Consider the following 18469-nt stretch of genomic DNA (forward strand, 5'->3'; position numbering starts at 1 on the left):
CCCGGGGACGTGTCCCCGGAGCCCCCTGTGAGCGCAGCGCCCCCGAGTCCTGCTGCGGGGGTTTATCCCGCTTAATTTGATTCGGTTTGGGGGGCCTTTACAGATGACAGAAACTGTAATAGATGCAGAGTAAAAGATGAGGTAGGATTCGAGGAAGTCCAAAAACGTAATTGTGTTTTTCTCCTGAATACAGCTGCCCAGGTGTAGCTACACCCAGTGATGTCTGCAGGGACACCCAGGACAGCTCCGCCCCGCAGCACAGCTCTCGGCACGGACACGCGTCCACATTTCCACCGTGCCAAGCTCTTGGGAAACGTGCTACACGGAATATGCTGCATGTGGATAAAAGAACCCTGAACTGTGGTATCACAGATCTGACATAGCTCTAATGCCTCAACAAACATGTATGGCCAAACCTCACAACACCGTCCTGAGACAATCTCGTCACCGTTGAACAGGGAGGGAGGAGCGAGTTCCACGTGCCTGGACGCTGTGTCAGGGACAGCAGCTCTCACAAACTCACAATGAGACCCTAAAACTGAAGATGGAAAACATGCATTTCATCATTCAGTTCATGCTCTCTTTAGTACAGTCCCTAATTTTTTTGTCTAATACAATTTTGAAATTCTGAAGAATGACCAACTGCATAAGAAATATATACTCCTTTCATGGAATACAAAGAGGAGTGTTTCGTGTTCTGATGGAATATTGACAATGACATTCTGCCATTCATCTAACACTGAAAAAACAGATCAGCAGACTGCTGGAGGGAGGTGATTAATTTTGAGAAAGGCATTAAAAGTGCTAAATGCTGGTACCTTAGTTTCCAGAGAACTAAGGGGGAACTATGCCCCATGCTGTAAACATCTAAGAAGGGGGATAAATTCTTAATGATGATAGAAGGAAGAAATTCTGGAAATAGGGAGGATCCAATTGAATATAGAGAAGCTAAATATAAACACCAGCAAATAACTGTGAGTTACAGCTAACAGTAGGATACCAACCCCGGGATCTGCACCCTTATTTGCTTGCTCTCTCTAAGTGCAAAAGACAATCCTCAAGACACCATATAAAGTTGAAAAGAACAATATGCGCAGGCAGTTCAGGAAGCAACATAAGAGAAAACAACCCACCCACAATGCATGGTTTCCTGTAATATGGATGAAATACGTAGGAGGTATTCTTCCAGCCACTCTAAATGCATCAAATGTTGACAGCTAAGAATTTCTCCTTAGAAGATAATTATTTTCATGATCAGTAAAAGTTCATGGGCATTTTTTAAGTACAGAGATATTACCAGAGAATAGCAGCTGTATTTGGAGCTGGAAAGATTAACCAAGAGCCCAACTTAACTCAAGCAGAATTTATCCCTCTGTGACACCTCTAATGTCAGTGGTGTGAGCCCTGATAAACCCTAATGTGTATTGAAAAAGCACCAGAACTCTTTCACAAACAACAAGCCTGGACTATCTTTCTATGAAATGTGCCTTCTTTTGAACATTGTTCAAGTTTTACAAACTAGGAAACTTGCAGTAATTTTCCAAACATTCCAAGAGACACACATGCAAACATAAGAACAGGAAAAGGATATCACTTCTCTGCCAGAAGCTAATCTAAAGTTTGGAATTCCTGAAAATGTCAGGATGTTACATATCAATATCAATTCCAAACCTTCTGAGAGACACATATGCAAAACAAAAAGGAAAAAGGTATAACCTCTTTCCCAGAAGCTAGTCTACAGTTTGGAATTCCTGAGTCTATTTGCTTCTTGCTTTTGTGCATTTTGGACGTATAATGGGAGTTTTGGACTCAAAAAGGGCCCAGGAAAGCACCTCACAGGAAAAATGCAGCCCCTCCACTTGACTGAGAGCAAAACAGCAACAAGAGTGACTAAACCCCACGAGACTCACAGGAGATGAAAAAGGAACCAGATTTCACAACTTACTGTCCAATACTTAATGAAATACTTGAAGACTGTTGCAGCAATATACAAGCAATACAACAAAGAATAGGCTAAGAACAGTAGAAAGAATTTGTAGTTAGAAAATCCAATGCAGTTATTCACCCTAGAGGACAAAAGCAAAGTTGAAATCAGGATTTGTGCAGCACATGGTTGTCACACAAAGAGCACGACCAGTTTGGGGGCTTATTAAACCTCTGGCTCACACAACAGAATTTGGCAAGAAGCAGCTCCCCTTAGTGGCCAAAATGGAACAGAACTCAAGTCTCTGCTTTTCACTCCAAGGCTTCTGGCTGGGCCAAGGACAAGCACAGCTCATGGTTTGGGGTTGGTCCTGCGGGCAAATGTGCCCCAGAGGCAGCAGCTAATTCCTCCTGGCTGGCTCTTGTCTGCAAAGGCAACGGGCTCTGGGAGTTCTGGGCTCCTTTATCCAAGGGCAAACCTCAGCAGCCACAAACCTCACCAGCTGCTGCTGGTGACATCCAACCCAGCTAAGCCCAAATTTGGTTCTAATTCTCCATGCACAGGACAACTCTACAAAGGAACCAGAGGATGCAGGAAAACATAGTGGGGGTTTGTCTCAGAGCTCAGGTTTGGAAAATCCTCTACAATTTTGATTACCAGGGAGGTTCAGGCGGGGAAATGTTTGTGTTCTTTCTGATTTCTGAAATCTTTAATAAATTGAGTGTCAGCAATTCTCCAAAAGGGTAAAGCTCAATTAATCCATGCAGCTTTCTGCATTGATGGTCTCTGAACAGGCACAAGTAGCAATACCATGTCAAAACCAATCCTCCTGTAAATACTATTACTGAAAGCACCCCCAAGTGCAGCTGAAATGATGATAGACCCCAAAATAAAATTTGTCCCTTTCAAATTAGAGTAAGTCAAAGAGTAAATTAGCAGTTGGGTTTTAAATGATATCAATATCACAGCTTTTTCACGTACAGTTTATGGAACAAGCACGAATAATCTGTCTTTCAAAATATCAAACATTTCAGGCAATCTCAAAGTATAATTATCTTATAAATTTCCCAACATAAAGAGATTAAAGGTCTAAAATGAGAGAGCCATAAAAATGTGGCAGAAATGTATATAAACAACCTTTCTTCTCAGAAAGCTGATTTAAAAAAAAAAAAAGAAATGGAAGGAGAAAAGAAAGATGGGGACTCACCCTCTCACCTCCCCCTTCCTTCCCAGGTCCTGATGTGCAATTCAGAACCAACCCTGTGCTGTGGGCAATAACGCTGAGCCTGCAAAACAGGGAGTCCTTCTGACTGAGGCTGAAGCAATTCCTCAAGAAGAAATAAAGCTGGAACCATGAACTGTCATAGGGTGAATTTCTCCTTTCCTCTCTAGCACACCTGGCAAGGCCTAGAGCTCTGTCAAAAAACCATCCCGACCCCCCCAAAGCAGCTGCTCAGCGTGAACCCCCCTGGCTGCAGACACACTCCCCCAGCACTCCTGGCTGTTTGCAGCCCCTTCTCGGAGCACTGTCCCAGAGGAGCTGCAGGAACAGTGCTGCTGCTTAGTCCACACCTTCTCTTGGCCCTGATGTTCCACACACACTCAGGACAAGCTCAAGGCTGTCGCTGACCTTGCTGGACAAGACAAATTTCCAGCGGGCCTGACAGAGGTCTGGAGGGACAGAAGGTGAGGAAGGTCCCTGAGTAGTCTCCAGGCCTCTCCATTCCTTGACAGGCTCTTGGCCCCACCAAACACCCACAAAACACCCAACCCTGCCTTGCAACTCCTTCACAACGTTGAAAACCCCACTGTTCAAGTCAGACAGTTCCAGCAGGTTCACAGCCCCCGAGGCTCCCCTGGCCCCACACAACATTCAACTGCTGCTGGCGGGCTCTGATCCCCCCACCCTGGTCCCCCCATCTCCCTCCCAACATTTCAACTTCAAATTGCAAATCTCTCTCTACACTGTGCATTTCTCTTACCACATTTCCATGGCCAAACCCCTCACTACTGGTGGCTTCTGAGCAGCAGGAACCAAAGTTAAGAAAAGCTCCCACTTGTGCCTGGGCCAGGGTGAGTGCTCTGCAGACAGAAGGCTCTGTGTGCTCTCACTCCCTTGGCAGGAATAACAACCTCGGCCACTTCAGGGGAGGTGACTGGATTAGCAGGGGAGAAAGGAGAAAAAAAAACAGAAAGGGAAAAAGAAAAGCAACCAGGAACAACCAAAGAGGCTCGAGCGTGGCCTGGTGTATTTGCAGTGAGCCAGAGCACAGGTTAGAACAAAACCTGGAGAAGGTAAAGGGATCAGGACATGACAAATCTAAAGCTGCTGTGGATTCACTGTAGGTTTGATCTACTGTGCTGGTTTAAAAGTTAACCAGCAGGGGGAATGAACCCAACTCAAAGGAGAGATTATAAGTCAGAATAACAATTTATTAAAATAATACAGTAAGTACAATAATACAAACAAACAATTGGTCTCAACCCACAAAAACCCAAATGTGTAACCCAGTACCCTGGGGCCTGAACAAAGTGGTGTTCCTTGGGCCCTGTTTGAGTCCAAAGTAAAGGGAGAGGGGAAGAACCTGCTGGTGGGAGAGCTGCTGCAGTCTGGCCAGAACTGGTGATCGCAGTCCAGTGGTGGTCTGAGTCTGGTTGAGAGCGATGAGATGCAGCCGTCCTCTGGATCCCACGAGTGGGTTGAAAAATGTTCCAAAACTCCAAGATTATATATCCTCCAGTTCAGGCAGAAATGCTTGGTACTCTCCTCAGGGCGGGGAGTTTCACAAAGGGTGTGAGGACAGAAACATCCTCCTATCTCACAGGCCTCTTAACACCTAGTTTATAGCCTGGGGAGTCAGGCTCTATGGGCAGAGGGTGCAAATGGTCTATTGACAGCAATAGTCTAGTTTCTGGGAAATGACATGGAAGGCTATAGAATACAGTTTTGGGTTACACCCACCATGCTCTATGGGCAGAGGGTGCGAATAGTCTATTGACAACAATAGTCTAGTTTCTGGGAAATGACATGGAAGGCTATAGAATACAGTTTTGGGTTACACCCACCATGATGAACTGATCTCAGCTGTCCTAACTAGGACATCTACTCACAGGCAGTACATCCATGGCCCAGGCGAGGCCTCTGCTGTGCAATGGGCTGATGTGCCACATCCAGTTGTTTCTTGAACATCTCCAGGGATGGTGACTCCACCACCTCTCTGAGCAGCCCCTTCGAGTGCCTATAACGTAATCAAACATCTTTAAATACAGCTCATTTATGCTAGTTCTTGATTTGACTATGAAATACAATTCACATTGCACTTCCAGTGTGTGTGTAGATGCTCTGTTCTTAAATGCAAGGTCTGAAGATTAATAGTTCATATATTTCTAGAAATAAGTGTAACAGTCACTATCTCCAGATCAGCACTGTGCCTTTCAGCACATATTCTACTTGCCAAAATTAATTTGTACCTCTAAGCAATGGGTTCTATCCTCCCCCAACATTGTCCTGTTTGCCTATTTTTATTCTCATTGTTTTCTTCTCATTAATTTTCCCTCTTGCTTTGGTAAAGCATTGGCCTTCTTGTGTTCATACCATTCCAATGCCATTGGTCCAGAATTATCATTGAATATTGTCACTTTTCTTTATCCTTTACTCTGACTCCTGAATTCATTTTGATTTCCACAGCTCTGGGATTACTTCTATGAGTAATCTGTATGAAATTGTACTCTGTTTTTTCACAGCTGCAAGAAATAGATACTTGTTGCTATAAGTGAAATTCATTACAATGTTAGAATCATATTAAACACCTTTAATAAGAAAGAACTTAAAGACTTCAATACACTCTAAATAAGGTGTTATTTCACCTCCATGGGATGGGTCTTATACGTCTTTTGCTGAGCCGCTTCTGTAAACTTTTCTAACTGAAAAAATAATGTGCTATCAACCAACTGACCTTGTTCTCAAGCCCTGGTTTGTTGTCTCCACAGCTCCTAGAAAAAGGCCAGATTAAGTATCTTGTAGGATTCTATTCACAAATTTCCACTGTAGTGAGTTATTTCCATTCCCGGAGCTTCTACTTCTTCGACTGAGCTGCTTCTGTCATCTCTCCAGAGTGCCAGCTCTGGACCAGACATTGATTTCTGTCTATCTCCAAGGAGATCCTCTGCTTCCACAGCTAAATCTGCAGAGAAACAGATATTTATTTTGTGGCAAGCTACTTTAAACACTGTAAGTTTATAAAACTCCTCTGCTGGCTTTCCGTGTCTCTATCATGAGCTCTGTTCTCCTGGTTCTGTCACTCTGGGACAGGGGTTGTCATGGTTCTGCCCACAGCAGGGATATGGGCTCTTTTCTGTTCTGTGTCTCTCTCAGGGCTGGTGCAGTGCCTTGTACAACTATCAGTAATCTGGAATCACATAAACTGGAAACAAAAGGAGAAAGAGAAGACAAGAACTGGAGACAAGACTGAAAGGGTAGCAGGAGGAAATAAAATCAGTCGCGTGGGAGAGTTATTAAAGAAGGAAGAGTAGTTAAGACAAAATTTGCAGGGAAAATACTCATATCAAATATATTAAGTACCTTCTATGCTTGAAAGGTGTAGAAAAAATAAAATGGTACATATTAGCACAGAAAATGGAAATGCCAAAGCTGATTTTTTTGCTCAGACCATGATAATGGACTATGAGCATTATTAATTATAACATTTTCCATCCAATGCCACACAGCCATTGGATATTGTCTCTCACTGTTGAATGACAAGGCCATGATGATACAGCTGTCTCAGGAAGGTGTTGGGAAGTTTGACAATATATGTTTGTCAGGAGATTTGCACATCTCTGTTAGAGGCATTGGAGCTCTGTCAGATCCTGCCATACCACAGCTCAGGGTTCTGTTATCCACATGCAGGATACTCCATGTAGCTCGTGTCCAGAGAGCTTCAGATGGTGGGAATAATGCACACATAGCACAGGGCTGAACTGAGAGCCTGTGCTGCAGGTCGGATCGATCCAGAAAGCACTGTATGTGCATACAAACTCTGTGTGCATGAAGGCATAGCAATGCATGTGGAGAAATGGCAGAGACATTTGAAATCTCTCAAGAGATGCTGCCGTGCTGGCCAGGCTGTCTTTTCAGGCTGCCCCAGACAGTGCCACGATTATCCCCCTTTGCCTGGTCAAACTCCCATGTTGAGCAGAGCATGCTGAAGGAAGCAGATGTATGGCAGCCCAGAATTCCTGTTTATCGCTCTGAACGATGCCACAAGGCGGCACTGTTCAGACCCAGCTCTGCCAAATGCAATTAGGATGAAGAATTAGATTAGTGCCAGAGAAATATCGCCTCTGTCGTTTGAAGTGGATCCTGGTCAGAAGCAAAGTTGAGTATCAAAGCACAGGCTAGAGAAATCCTGCCTCATTAAAAATTGACTTTAAGCCAATTGTCCTCTTCCTTTCTGTCTGTCTGTCTGTATATCTTTCTCCCTTGCAAACGAGCTTACAACTCTCCCTCAAGGCAAGAGCATCCGTAGTCAAGCTCTGGTAGCTTTGAAGAAATCTTTATGTGATTAGAAATGCCACACAGAGTTCCAGCCTCCTCCCGGCTCTGCATGCCAGTCGGATGGGAGTATATAGGCCACCGTAAACGTATTCCATGCACAGCTCTATCTCCCTAAATCGGCGTTTAATTAGGAACCATATGCTTGCTGTGTTATTGTGGTTCTTAGCCCGGGGAAGGGTGTGGAATGCAGGATGAGGTCGGTGCAGACGGGATGCAGAGAACTGCCACCCCACGTGCCGTGTCCACCTTCCCCTCCGGCCGGTGCTCCCTCACGGCGCTGCGGGCGGGGCTCGCCTGCGCCCCGGCCCAGGAAACTGCGCGGGGGCCCAAAGTCCGCGGCCAGGGACGTGTGTGCCAGCTGGGCACCTCTCCTGTCTGCAGCCATGCCGGTGTCCAGCCGCGCGGAGGGAAGGAGCACCTGTGTGAAGTACCGGCGGAGCCAAGGACCGACATGAGCGACGCTTGCTTTGGGCTGAAGGCCCCGCGTTTCCGCAGTCCAGTTTCTCAAAGAGGGGGATTTTATTTGCGCAGTCAGAACACAAACCCTCCTGAGGGAGAGATGGCTCGGGAGGGCCTGGCTGTTCCCGGCTCGGCAGGGAGGTGTCTGTGCCCCTCAGGGTGCCATGGCAGGGCTGAGGGCAGCTCACTGCGGGGCACCACGCACGGCTGAGGGCAGCCCCTCTCTGGGCACCATGGTAGGGCTGAGGACCGCTCCCCTCAGGGCGCCGTGGCGGGGGCTCAGGGCAGCCTCAGCGCTCGCGCTCCCTCTCCACCGCTGCCCACGCGGCCAGACCAAGCGGCCCCCCCGCGGGCGGGAGCCAAGAGGCGCTGCCGCAGGACCGCGAGCGGTCCCGGCACTGCCCGGGAAGGAGCGCGATGCCCCACGACACTGCCCAGCCCCACCCGGCCCTGGCGCCCCCGCCCGCGCCTTCCCTCCACGGCGGCCGGGCCCGCCCTTCCCTGCCGCGGGTCCGCCGCCGCCCCACAATGCCCTGCGCCCCGGCCCTCGCAAGATGGCGGGTGCTGGGGGCACCGCGGGGCCTGGTGGCCGCCGCCTCCCGCAAGCGCGGCTGCTGCTCGCCCTGGCCTGCTGCGGCCGCCGCCCGCCGCCGCCGCCGCCTGCGCCGCCGGGGCGATAGCGGGGACCGGGCGGTGGGCCCGCGCCACCCCGGCGGGCGGACAGGTGCGTGGGGGCGCCGGGGAGGGCCGGGCGGGGGTGGTCACTGAAGGAAGGGTGAGGGGCGGTCCCTGAGCGGCGGTCTCTGAGGGGCCGTCACTGAGGGAGGGTCAGAGGTGGTCCTCTGAGGGGCGCGGTCATTGAGGGGAGGGTCAGAAGGTGGTCTCTGAGGGGCCGTCACTGAGGAGGGTCAGAGGTGGTCTCTGAGGGGGGTCATTGAGGGAGGGTCAGAGGTGGTCTCTGAGGGGCGGTCTTGAGGGAGGGTCAGAGGCGGTCTCTGAGGGGCCGTCACTGAGGGAGGGTCAGAGGCGGTCTCTGAGGGGCCGCCGGTCCCCGCGGCGCTGCCCCCGCGCCCTGCGAGCACGGCCCGGTCCGTCCTTGCCTGCCCGGAGCCGGCGCCCCCCGCCCGGGCGGGCCCCGGGAGGCCCTGCGGGGGCTCTTTAAGGACGAGCATTAGAAACCCCAGTGTCTGTGATCAGATGCAGGATATGTGCATAGGGAATACTTGTGCTGGCGGCTGATTTTGCCGCTCTGTAGGGAAAGGGAGTTGGAGTTGGAATGCTCTCTGTCAGCTGGGCGGGCTGTAACATGTCCCAGGGGATGAATTTTTTGTTAGTAGTAAAGAATTGAGCACATATTTCGAGCTGTGTAAGTCAGGCATTTTTCAAAGCAAATGAGGAAGTGTATCCCAAAGGTAGAGGGAATGAACTTATCCCAAAGACTTTCCATAAGATTTCAGATAGCTCTGATTTCTGTCCCATAATAACCTTTTACCTTTTGTATTCCTCACATTATCACTGTTTATGAGTAGCTTTTCTTTGTCACCTTGATTAGTTTTCCCTGACAGGCAGAATTCTGCCAGAGACTACAGTCAACTTCATGTTGTTTGGTAGATGAGATGGGCAGGGCTGAAGTGATAAATTTGAGGGGGGTTTAGTTTTGAGATCGACCAAGACAAGAAGGCGAGAGTTAATGTTGATGCATATCAAATATTTAACCCATGTATTTGCATACATTAAAATATGCCTGAACACTCAGTATTGTCCCTGTTCCTGGAAACCCATTTCAGCTGTGAGTGAACAAATAGCAGCGTTATCATGGTGATGAATAGAAGCATTAATTATATTCCTGGTTTCCTTTTGAATGTTTTTATTTTCATGTTGGGAATGCCAGTCCTTGCTGATCAGTTTTAATTGCCACATGTCACTAAATGTGGATTTGCACTACATTTTCTGATCTAGAAAACCAAGGCTATGTTTGTGGAATATATATATATGCTCATCTCTCTGGCCTTTTAGTTTCTAGGCATTTTTTTGTTAGAAAAAATGGTCAATGAATGCATTTTTTTATGGTCTGGTGATGAATTTTCACTTCTGTATCAAGCTCTATTTGACTGAAAATTACAATTTATTAAGTGCAGGAGCAAGGTCTTATATTTTGTTAAATAAAAATAGCCATGTTATGAGAAATAGGCAACACATTTTATGGAAGTTCAAGAGTATTTGACTCTTACCTAGCAGGAGGCAGAAACCTAAGCGTTCTGGATTTTTGGTTATAATGTCCTTCAAAATTTTGGGACATGATTTTTTAAACATTTAATTAAAATTGCTGTGTTGTCCTGCAATTTCAGTTTCCTCTTCTCATTTTTCAGCTAGTTCAAGAAATACTGTGCCTGCTCAAAGGGAAGTGACTCTGAGAAGTTGGCCAGGCACTTCAGCAGTTGTATTTCAGAGTGATTAGCCGTTGATTTTTATAAATTAGGTAATTCAGCAGTTAAAAAAACCTTCTGGAAGCAAGTATGTGCATCCTGGTTTAGTTTCAGTTGTTTGATTATTTTGCTATGCTCATACACTAATGGGAACTGTCAATATTTTCAATGGACTTGTTCTGAAAGCTTTTCTATATATTAAAAAAATTGAAGAAACACACCTGGGCTTGCATTTAAAGCAACTTAGTCTTGATTACAATGGTCCCAAGCTGTGTGTTTCACAGTCAGTGGGAACGAGGTGATGAAAGCAGTGTGTTAGAGCAGGTGCTGTGGTGAAAGCCTCCAGGCTCCCATGTGGAGACACATCTTAGTGTGTATATTTGAGTGTGGGGGAAAGCTCTTCCCCTCTGTTACCTTCCTGGCTGTGTTGTAGGTGTCAGATACGGGTTAGAGTTTGCACTGGTTCGTCCAGTATTTCCAGGGGCAGTAAATGTGACATAAGTGCTCCTGATCCAGCATTTTAATCTCCCATGGGATGGGACACTGGCAGGGCCCAACCACTTGTGGAATGCAGAGAGTTGGCTCTAATGGCATGTCTTCCCTGAAGTGTTCCTAAATAGGAAGGACCTTCCTGGGAGGGCACCCCTAATGTGACAGGGTTACACCAGTGCTTCTCACTGCTGGGAGTAAAATCAGCTCTGCAACCACAGCCGGGCTTTCATTGGTGTAACTGCACAAATGGCAGAGGTTTGGGACAACAGAACTGTGTCAGGAGCAGTGCATTTTACAGCTCAGACTGGTAAACAGCACAGCCATAGCTGAACTCATGAGGATTAAAGGCAGGAAGAACTCTGGTGAAATAAGACCATAAGAGCAAAGTTGCCAACCATTCTTTTTGACAAAGATAATTTTAAAGACTTGCCTGTGATCCTTTTACTCTGCTTTGCATCCATGTGGTATTTGATCCCCTGTCTCCTTGTAGCGTTTTTTAAGCTTATAATTAATTGTAAGCTTAATTGTATTTTCTATGGCACTTAGTGCCATGAGAGTCAAGTATAGCAGTTGTTTGGGTGCAGTTGCATCACAGATCCACATCTTCCCTCACACTTACGTTTTTCAGTACTTTTGATTGCAGTTTTGTAACTTTTTGTATCCTGAAGAGTAAAACAGCTAAATTTATGGAGGGCAAAGACAGGTGTCATAAATATTGTGGGCCTGTGATCCGACTTCATTTCTTTATGTTGAGATCAGTTTGTATTTCCATAGCCACAGCTCCTTTGGGTCCCCCTCCTGTGGTTGGAGTAGGCAGAGGTTCATCCTGTCAAAACTTGTATGTTGAATTTGGGGTCTGTGCTGAGTAGGGAACTGGCACCTTGGCTTGGTGAAGTATGATAAGTAACCAAACAACTGCTGGAGGTTTTTTTTCCTAGGAAGCTTGTGGGGGTTTTCTTGTTTGTTTTTTTTTTTTTGTAGAACAGTTTGCCTGTATCCAAAATAAAAGCAATGGCAGGTTCTGTTCAGTCTAAATATGGCAATTAAATGAATCTAAAAATTAGTTAAATGAATTTAAATGACCTAAATGGAAAGAAAATAGCATTTGACTGGAAAGGTCCAACACCCTTAAACTAAGGATAATTATTTTGCTAGGAATCTTTATAAGTGAAGAAATACACTGAGGAGTTTCAGGGAGAACTTTGGCACTGATAGAAAGCAGGGCTGTATAAACTATTGTAACGGTTAAAAAAAAAAAATCCTGTGACAAATTAAGTAGAAGAAACTTTTTTTTTTCTTTGCATTATCTTGCCCTTCCAGCTGCCAGTGATAAAAAGTGTGTTCTTCTGCATAACTTAATAATATCCCTTGCTCTGGAAGGGGTTCTAAGAGAAGTTTCAGGTATTTCTGTTAATTTTATTTATATTTTGCCTAGTTTTTTTATTTATTTATTTTTACCCAAAGCCTGGTCTGTTCTGTAAAATTATACTGATGTTTATTGTCCAGAGATTTCATGTGTTGGTATGTGTTGCTAAGTTCTCTTCTCTAGACTTCGAAGGTGCAGTTGAACAGCACAATGCCTGGGAACTATAAATTGTGTCTCTGGTAGTCAGCAGCCTTCACTGACAGATACCTGTATTTGAAACTCCTTGAATTTTAAAATCCCTTTATAGAGGAAGTATTGCTGCTGAGCAGATCAGCAGTCCCATATATCTGCCTGGAAAAATGGACATCTAAAATTGCTCTGAGGGAGGATGGCCCATCCCTGCAAGTGTCCAAGGCCAGGTTGGGGCTTGGAGCAGCCTGGGATAGTGGAAGATGTTCCTGCCCATGGCAGGGGATGGAATGAGATGGGCTTTAAAGGCCCTTCCAGCCACAAGTGTTCTGTGATTCTCTGAACTAGAACAGAGGGAAATACGGATCTCGATCTGGAAGTCATTTGGGGAACACGGGGGCACAGGCTGAGCTGCACTCCCTGCACTGGGGGACTGAGGTGCTCTCTGGGTTTTCTGTTCTGCCCCTGAGAAGTGTTTACCAAATGTGAGGGTATATTAGAAGGTGTTGTGGGGGAAATTCCTTAAGGTATCTTTTTGTTCATCTCCTTGTTTTCCTTTGCTCTGTGCACGTTCATCCCAGCATACAGAGCAATGGCACACTGGCCATTGTTAAATGTAGCTCCAGTTAAGTTTATACTGTTCATATTGGTGACAGTTTAGTCTAGATTTATACCAGAATATTTTCACCTTCTCTCTCATTTTCCTCCATTGTTTCCTACTCACAATTTCTTTTCTTGCCTTGCAAACTCAGCAAAATTAACTGTGGGACTTGAACACTGCACGGGTACTTGGATCCCACCTTCAGTTGTGTTTGATGTTACAGTTAGTTTAAAACAACCAGTCCCCATCAGATGAGTGCAGCATGCCTGGAACAGTACATATCATATTCCAGAGGGAACCTTTTAAGTGTGGATTTGACCTTGTGCAAATGTGTTTTATCCCTGTTGCATGTTTGCATTTGTAGTATTTAAGCTGCTACTCACAGTCATGACATTAGCAACATGACTTTTATGGGCAGTTAGTACTAGACATCTGTTTCATTCTTTAGAGTTTATAGAATCATGTCCAAAAATGCATTAAAAGGGCATAATAGTGGCAGAGTCAGGCATTCAAAAGTTAGGAAATGCCAGGATTCAAGTTTCCCGCATAATTTCAGAAATGCAGAAATAAGCAGGACTCTCTCCTGCTCCTTTAAAGAAATAACCTGCTTCTTTGATCTGTTATGATAAGATTCAAGTATGGCTTTTCTTTGTAGTCTTAAATCTCTTGGGAAAAAAACAGTGAGGAGAGTGGAGTCGTCTTCCTGCAGAATGTGTGGAGAGTGGTAGGGAAAGCTTCAGCCCCACTCCTCTGAGCAGTTTTGCTGTCAATACTCTGATGGGCAGAGGGATTATCAGTGAAGTCAGTTGTTCACCTTGTTTAATTCTTTATTTCTTCACTCAGATTTGATTTTTAGCAGGAGATGGGAGAGAATTGAAACCTCCAGTCTTCCAGGCTCAAGTTTGCAAATAAGAACAAGTTTTCCTGTGTATCTTGTGCAAATCTTTTAATTCTTTTGCTGTATTCATCTCTTAACCCAATGGCAGTTCATAGTTTCAGTCAAGGAATTGGGCTGTTTTTCTAAAGCAGGATTTGAGACCAGATCTGCTGGTGTTTCAGTACAAATTGTTTCTGTGATGTTGTTTGCCTCATACTTCAGTTGGAAGGGAACCTGGAGAACTTTGAGGTCAAAGGATATGAATTATTAGTAAAATGTTTTTATGATATCCTATGAGTAAACTCTAGAAGGACAGTAATTAGCTTCTTTCCAATAACTTTTGGAGCATTATAATTTTTCTATGATATTTTCTGTTTATGGCACTGTCACTGTTCCTGTGGAGGGTGCCTTGGTTTAGATGGAATCCTCTGAGCTGACACAAAGCTGTAAAGTTATGAGTGTATCTACAATGAAGTGCTTTAGAAATGCTGCTCCTTCATTTTACCCAGCTCTTGGGAGCATCAGGACAGTTCACCCAGCCCAGTTAACTCTGCTAAGGGCAAAACATGTAATTGGGATGTTCGCTTTTCCTCTGTATATAATGCCATATAATGGAATTGTTTGGAGCAAGCAGATCACATGTGGTGACTTATGCAGGAATGGTTTTAATTTTCTTTAAAATTGTAACTTAGGATATATGTCTTAAGATAAGAAGAAAGGAATGTTTAAGGCAAGAGATCAAATAGATGCCAGTGCTGCTGTTTGTCAAGGTTAAAAATGCTTTTTTGTGACCAAGTTCTTTTTTTCCCCTTTTTACCCTTGGTGCTTTGCTGTGGGCTCATGAGCACCATGTGTCTGTTTTACTCTGCAGTGGTGATTGTTACATAGTGGATGGTTAATATTGTAACAGAACAGTAAAAGATGTACTATTGAATGTGTCAAAGATGATGTGGCACCATCAGTGCTGACCTGAAGAGAGCTCCCTGTGTCTTGCCACCAGGGAAGCAATGCCAGTTAGTCCATCTGAGGAGAATAAATGGTCCTTTGCAACATGGATTGCTTTGCAAGGTAATGTGTAGAGCATGGCACAGTTGGTGCCAGCAGTCTCTTAAGGTTGGCAGATCTGTGAATAATGGGTATCTTGTGTCCTAATAACCTAAAACTTGGTGCCAACCCTGCTCCAGTTTCTGACAGTCCCAGTGTTTCCCAGCCCAGAGCTGTAGCTTTGATTTGCCTAGTGGAGACAAGCATGGCATGAGCTGAGCTAAGAGGAATTGGGAATGGCAGAACTCTAAGCATAAAAGTAACATTTCATGATGAAAAATGGAAGAAAAGACTGTTTGGAAGAAGTCAGAAGACGACCTGGGGGAAAATGAAAATGAGACGAAAGGGAAAACTTTGGGCTTTCATGGTACAAAAGAAAAAGAGTCTGATGGGAGTGTGGATTCAGGGAAGGGAAAGGCTCATTGTCACTGAGCATTTTAATGGGTGAATGGAGTTTGTTTTACAGATGCTCCCCACTAGTTTGCTTTTTCTGTGGTCAGTTGTTAAAAACCAAAGCCATCTGCCTTCTTTTCATGTTATGCTTGTTTACACGAACCAGATGAATATTCTCTGACTGTGAAATGCATGTTCTGCATGACTCCATTTTCACTTCTTTTTCTCCCTTTTTGTTCTGTAGATTCCACCCATTTGCAGGCAAAGATCGTGGCACGGCCTGGCAGGGGATTACTCAAGGCCATTACTGGAGCCTTCAGAGGTGGGTACAATTGGTTCTTCCTACTTGCAGGTCAGAGGAAACTTAAGCCCTTGGAGCATCTTTCAGTTTAATCTGCTAGTTTTGTGGTTTTTTTTATTAATTTCACTATTTATGGTTCTGAAGTGCAGCAGATTAAATGGCAAGTTATGTTTCTGCCCCTAAAAGTCTTTCTGAATCTTTAGAAACTAATGATATTACAGTAACTTTCAAAGAAGAGTCCCTAAAAATGCAGGTCTTGTGTGTTGATACTTAGATTCATGTTGTCAAGCATGGAAAATACCCAGGTAAGGAATACCCAGGCACAGGAGATTGTGAGTTTTCCTTGAGTGTGTAAGGCCTTATTACTTTAAAATTCTGCTTAGGTTGTAGAATATTCTCATTATTGAATATCAGGCTTTTACTCCTGGGAGGTCTACTTGCCTTAAAACTAGTGTAAACATATGGAAGGTGTAATTTTTCCTGTTCATGGTATAATTATGACACATAATGAAGCTAAGAAATTTATTTATTTTGCTTTTCTTTTTGTTTTTTAATTATAAAATAATGACCATTCACTGGTTATCACAGAACTGACTTAAGCAGCTAAAATCTTTTGAGGATCATTCGGGCTTCAAAGCATAAAATCTACTTAGATTATTTTTTATAATTTTTTTCTTTAAAATGTGAAAAGTGACATTTTGATTTTGATGTGATTGATTTGATTTTGATCAGCCAACATACATCAAAGGGGATTCCCAAGGAGCTTTTGTGTAACTTGAACCTGAAAACTGTGAACATGTAACAAATCTTTTAAACAAAATGCAGATTACTTTTTGAAAAGCTTTAACACATCCATTGTTTGTGGCAGGCACTTGGAAATTGAACTTGGAGAAATGCCTGATCTATGTGTGTGAATAAATTCAGAACTTTTCTCAGAGGAGTCTTGACCATGTGCTGAGAGAAGTGGGCATTTAACAAGCAGGTTCTTTTCCAAACTGCCCCTGTACATAGATTGCAACAGGGGCTCTGGGCTGGGGTAATTTATACCTGACTTATGGCACCAATAGGCCATTCCCATCCTGGTGGGAAAGAGAGTGTAAAGTGGATTTATCTTATTTATTTTGCCCGCAAGTAAAGTTACTCTTATGTACATGGAAAGAGTATTATTGCTGAAATGTGTTCCACTTTACATATTAATGTGCCTCAGCATGGTTATCCCCCAAAACTCCAAGGTTTTTTTCTGTGTTTTTCAGTGTGTTTTCAATTTTTAGGTGTCTTTTTAACTGAACTATTTAAGGATCTGTTCTTACCTCCTGCCTGCTTGGAACGTGCTCTTTGCTGCCAGAGTTATAGTCCCTTTCTTGTTATTGTTTTCTTGAGCAAGGCAGGGTTTTTAGAGAGAGGAAAAATCTTTGACTAAAGCAAGCTGATCCAGGTGGAGGATGGGGGAGGGAAAACAGGTCAGTAGTTGCTCTTTCTGTTGGCTTTTATGTGCCTGTTTCCTGAGGTTCTTGCAAATTGACTCTTCCTTTTCACCCAGATCCTGCCAAGGTGGCAACTGATAGAGAAGAGGATGTGTTGGCATGGCCATGCAGGTGGAGGGCTTCACACAGATCCAAAGGAAGGGGTAAAACATGGCTTCATTACTATTGCTTTTAAAATAAAAAATGTTATCAGCAACAATTTGTGCAAAACTGTTGGTAGATATGTGAGTAGTGTAGTGGAGTAGATACAGTTTAATTGTCGATGTAGACTTGCTAACTCTTAAATCACCAAATGTTTGTAATAACTGTTCAAGGGCTTCATTTGTTTTATTAAAAATACAATTTAATGTTACACACCCCTTTGAGATTGGCCTGTGTTATGTAAAATTCTTTTGATGGAAACTATGTTCCAATAATTTACTGTGGTTTGCTCACCTGGACGTTCTACTATCCTTGACATTCAGGATAGTAGAAATCAGTTTGTGGGTTTAAGTTGATGCACCACTTGGTAAAATCACACTTGCTGTAGGAGGGGAGAGAAGTAATTGAACTGTGTATATTTTTACTTGGATTTAATATTAATGCATCTGTTATATTTTGACTGTATTTCTATTCAGGAAGCACATGTTAAAGTAAGGATGGTGGTATGTAAGGAGAACTCTCTCTTATTAGCCCAAATGATTCCAGTTAGAGGCAGTTTTGGGTTAGAACAACACAGGATCAACTGCATGACTAAAATTGCCAATGCAAAGCTCTTGTGTTTACGTAGCTTTGATCTTCTCATTTCCTGGGCAAACTTATTTCTGGTGCTTTGTGTATTTGCAGAACGATTCTGTGTGACGGGTGTAACTTGTTCAAACTCGGGTGGGATCTTCCTAAAATTAGTGAGGACCACATTGATGACAAACAGTCCTCCCGTGCAGAGTCTTTCAGGGCTACTTTGCTGATGTTTAAGTGCTCTGAGGATGCCTTTCCTACAGCCTCATTTGCAGAGTAACTGAAAAGTTACACCTAAATTTTCCTCTTAAATTTTCATCTGAGAGTTGTCCCTTCATTGAATTCCAACCTGTCTGTGTTACAGGCAGAAGTTAGGAGAGGTGTATGTTTCATAGTAAGAGGGAATTCCATAACCTGAAGTGTAGCCAGCTTGTTTTGGCAAACATCTGTGATCTTTTCTGCATGAGGCACAGGGGGAAATGGAATAATTGGCCATCTCCAGTCAGTGGTACGCTGGCTCTGCATGTAACATTAACTTTAGACTCATTTTGAGACCCTACTTGCAACAGGTATAGGCTCTTTTCAGAGACTTCCTAGGAAAAACAGACTTCAAACCTAGCAGATTATCCTTCTCTCTTT

At 44.2% G+C, this 18469-nt stretch overlaps 1 protein-coding gene across 1 annotated transcript in view; it reads left to right on the forward strand.

Moving 5' to 3' along the window:
* Positions 1-8357: 8357 nt before the first annotated feature.
* Positions 8358-18469, forward strand: part of ABCB7 (ATP binding cassette subfamily B member 7) — a 42299-nt gene continuing 32187 nt past the window's right edge. Inside the window, 4 exon segments of the mRNA XM_018083233.3 lie at positions 8358-8548; positions 8550-8664; positions 15573-15650; positions 17170-17256. Coding sequence (XP_017938722.2) covers positions 8358-8548; positions 8550-8664; positions 15573-15650; positions 17170-17256 — 471 coding nt within the window.

Source organism: Manacus vitellinus, unplaced genomic scaffold, assembly GCF_001715985.3.
Source record: "Manacus vitellinus isolate BGI_N305 unplaced genomic scaffold, ASM171598v3 scaffold_62_pilon, whole genome shotgun sequence".
NCBI lineage: Eukaryota > Metazoa > Chordata > Aves > Passeriformes > Pipridae > Manacus > Manacus vitellinus.